At 40.2% G+C, this 3,584-nt stretch overlaps 1 protein-coding gene across 1 annotated transcript; it reads left to right on the top strand.

The window, feature by feature from the left end:
* The first annotated feature begins 726 nt into the window (after positions 1-726).
* On the top strand, positions 727-2,830 carry LOC111611666 (SUN domain-containing protein 3-like). Its single transcript, XM_023349252.1, has 6 exons — positions 727-785; positions 868-1,003; positions 1,087-1,202; positions 1,338-1,511; positions 1,603-1,692; positions 2,717-2,830. Exons 1-6 carry the CDS (start codon positions 747-749, stop codon positions 2,828-2,830), a joined length of 669 nt encoding a protein of 222 aa, XP_023205020.1. The 5' UTR covers positions 727-746.
* Positions 2,831-3,584: the final 754 nt, after the last annotated feature.

Genomic DNA, 3,584 nt, shown 5'->3' with positions numbered 1-3,584 from the left:
TAGTTTATTTTTTAGACCTTAGTTTGAATGCAAATTCAAACTAACTTAAAAATATATGATGGGAAAAATAAAAATAAGAGGCTGTGCAGGAAGGGCTAATTTACAGCATAGGAAAATAATACTGTACATAAATTAAAATAGCAAACTCAGATCAAAAGAGATGTAGAACTAAGTATGACTGATAAAAAATGTACAAAGTTTGTGTTTGTAATGTGATAACGTTGAATTATAACCCAAGTCTCCCTTGAATAATAGATTCTTATTCTCAATGGTGACTTCCTGGTTAAGTAAAGGGTCATTAAAAACAAGATGTGAAAAAGTTCAAGGGAAGTGAATACTTTTGCCAAAACGACTTTGCATATTTTACTCAATAATCTTAGGATCTATGAATCTGTTTACATATTTGTATTTGTTCTACCTTGGCTGAACAGGAAGTGGACATACCGTCGGTATAACCACGCAGCAACAAAAGAGACGTCTTCAGGAAACATCAGCTGCAGCAGCAGCAGCAGCAGCAGCTGCAGCAATGAGGACCTATTGAAGTTCACGCTGAAACGTTGTTTTGTCAGCGTCATATTTCTTGTCTTGTTTTATGGTAAATGATTTTCTTCTACAAACAGCCAAGCACCGATATTTCTAAGTTTTGTAGAGAGTTTTTAGTCTGAAAACAGTGTCACTAATCCTGCCACCTTCTTCTCATTTCTCCTCATTTGTCAGGATTTGCCTGCATTATTGCTCCTCTTTCCATGGACCCTCTGGTTTCTTCACCCCCCACCATAAACACAGTAAGCTTTCTGTTAATCAAAACCCATATATGAATGTCCTCTTTAGTGATATGACCCAACATCTAACTTCAATTGTGTTTAGGTTTCGGTCCCAGGATGTGAAGATAAAGGAAGACAAATACAGGAAGTGAAGGATGTTCTGATAGTCCTGCAGAATAAGATGGACTACCTTCTTCCATCGGCAGATTTGTTGCCCAACTTTGCTCTGAAATCACAAGGTAAGTCATTGCTATCATAAATCTGACTGAATGTTTTAAGCTTAGATGGTTTTAATTCACTTTCTGTGTGTGTTTGAAAACAGGAGCAAAGGTTTTACAGTGGAGGCCATTAGCCGCACATCCTGGCCAACTACAAAGATGCGGTTGGTTTGGGTTTGCACTAGAAGAGCCATTTATCCACCCAGACATTGTCATCCAGGTATGAACTGAACTGCAATCATAATGCAACATGAATACGAAGCAGAATGGTGTTTGTATGTGATGTAATAGTTAGAAGGTTGTTTGTTTACCATTTTAACATCCCACTGAAACTTTGAACTGGTTTTCTCTTCAGGGGAGGACTCGCCTAAATCCAGGAGAGTGCTGGGCTTTTGAAGGTTCCCAGGGACATTTAGCCATCGCCCTGTCCCACAGAGTCCTTATCAGTCACGTCACCTTGGGTCACCTGCCTAAAATGTTGTCCCCGACTGGTAACAGCTGGAGTGCTCCCAAGGAGTTTTCTGTCTATGTAAGCCACAAGTATCTGAATATTAAACAGCAACACTCAGTCTAACTTTCAGACATATTTATAAGAATATTTGTCTAATTTTGTTTTGCAGGGAATGAGGGAACCTGAACAGGAGTGGACTCACCTGGGAACTTTTATCTATGAGGAGGATGGAGATTCTCTTCAGACCTTTGAGCTACCGGTATGTTTATCCCAGTTGCTTTTTTTATTGCTACTTTGCTTAATCACTGGCAACATATTTATACCCATTGAACTTTTCAGTGTTTTCATGTTAAAAATATAAACGTCATCGTATTCTAAATCTGGTAAATCTAGAGAGTCTTTTTCTCTGTTGTTGGAGACTTTAATGGCGATAACTCTGTGTTGCTCGGCTGCAGACAGCTTGTCTGCCCTGAGCGAGCAACGAGAGCGGCCATTAGCTGCCAGAAGCTTCTCCGGCTTCCTCAGCTGGTCTCATACAGTCATCCTCAACACCAAACCCTCACCAACACTCAGAGCAGAGGAGACCCATCCCATTCTGTGTCCACATTGCAAACAAATCACACATCTGTAAAACTGAATAATGCTATCGGTCAATGCTTACCAATCGCCATGGCAACGCTGGCAACAACTCCTGAGTGCCACTGGTTTTAGGGGCGCTGTGCTTTGGTTACCTTAATGACTAAATTGTACCAAGCCCCACTGCTGCAACCAACAGAAAAATTTAATTCCCTAAGAGCCGATTGACCGATGATGATGAGACCAGTAATGAGATGATTTTAGGCAAATTAATGCCCAGCTGAAAGATTTGCACAAAAAATGTCCTTTTGCACAGAACATGCTATCTATTTAGATAAAATGCCAAATAACATATTTAGACAGTTTGTCAGCAAAAAAAAGTTGATTTGGGGATGAGTTTCACTTTAAGTCTTCTGCAGGTTTTCTTCCAGGACTGATCTGTATTTATAGCTATTTCCATCTGCTGATGAAGATCACCCTCATCACCTTCCACTTCACAATTATATGCTTCTTTGTGTTGGACTATTACATAAAATGCCAATTAAATACATGAACATTTGTGGACATATGACAAAATGGGAAAACATTGAAGCAATGTTGGTGGTGCTCTTGCAATGCTTTGAAATCTCAAACTATTTTGCCTTTAATAAACTCCCTCTTAGCTCTACTGTACTATATTAAACTAATACATCATTTTATCATTACAGAGCCATGAAAAAATGGCCTTTAGCTCCATAAAGCTACAGATAAACAGTAACTGGGGCCACACAAAGTACACCTGCCTCTACAACGTCAGAGTCCACGGAGAGATCGCTTATTGAAGAGGTGGAGAAAGAGGATGGATAGAGGGTAAGTATGGACAGAGGTAAGTTTTGAGACTCAAATTATTACATTTCTTTTGGAAAATTGTTATTTTTCAAAATGCCTGCCAATTAATTAAATTAATTGACAGACAAGTTTTTCTACCCACAAAAACCTTTGTGAGTAGAAAACAATCATTTGTTAATGGGTAAAAATTAGAAGCAGAAGAAAGAATTAGGGTACAAAACAGGGGTTTAAAATTTCAATGGTGTAGACATCCATTTCATTCATACATATTTTGCATATCTGGACTACATGTGCCTGCATTTTATTATAACTACAACTAAATTATAGATATGTAGGCATGCACCTCATGTGGTCGCCGGGGCAGAAAACGCTGGCATGGAGGAGTTTGAAGACTTCATGGAGAACAACTTCCCTATGGCTTCAAGGCGATTCTGGGCCACCACCTGGCATCTCAGGAGGAGGAAGTGGTACAGCAGCAGTACTGCTTACAGTGGGGATGCTGTTCTGCTGACCTCAGCTTGGGACAGTGTGGGTAGGTGACCAGAATACTTTGACGGTCTTATCAATCCCCTTAGTGCATGTCTTCAAAGTCTGGGGATTTTGGTCATTGGACATCAGGGGCATTTCCCCTGGATTGGCAGTCCGGGGTGGTGGTTCCCCTGTTCAAAAAGGGGGACTGCAGAGTGTATTCCAAATACAGTCGGATCACACTCTTATGCCTCCCTGGTAAGGTCTATTCAGTGGTTC

This window comes from Xiphophorus maculatus, chromosome 16, assembly GCF_002775205.1.
Source record: "Xiphophorus maculatus strain JP 163 A chromosome 16, X_maculatus-5.0-male, whole genome shotgun sequence".
NCBI lineage: Eukaryota > Metazoa > Chordata > Actinopteri > Cyprinodontiformes > Poeciliidae > Xiphophorus > Xiphophorus maculatus.
This window is presented reverse-complemented; position numbering and strand designations above follow the sequence as displayed.

Coding starts and splice junctions, on each gene's coding strand:
- LOC111611666 (XM_023349252.1), top strand. CDS start 747: ATGGACCCTCTGGTTTCTTCACCCCCCACCATAAACACA. Junction 1,203..1,337: donor ACCCAGACATTGTCATCCAG/GTATGAACTGAA, acceptor TTTTCTCTTCAG/GGGAGGACTCGCCTAAATCC. Junction 1,512..1,602: donor CCAAGGAGTTTTCTGTCTAT/GTAAGCCACAAG, acceptor TTTGTTTTGCAG/GGAATGAGGGAACCTGAACA.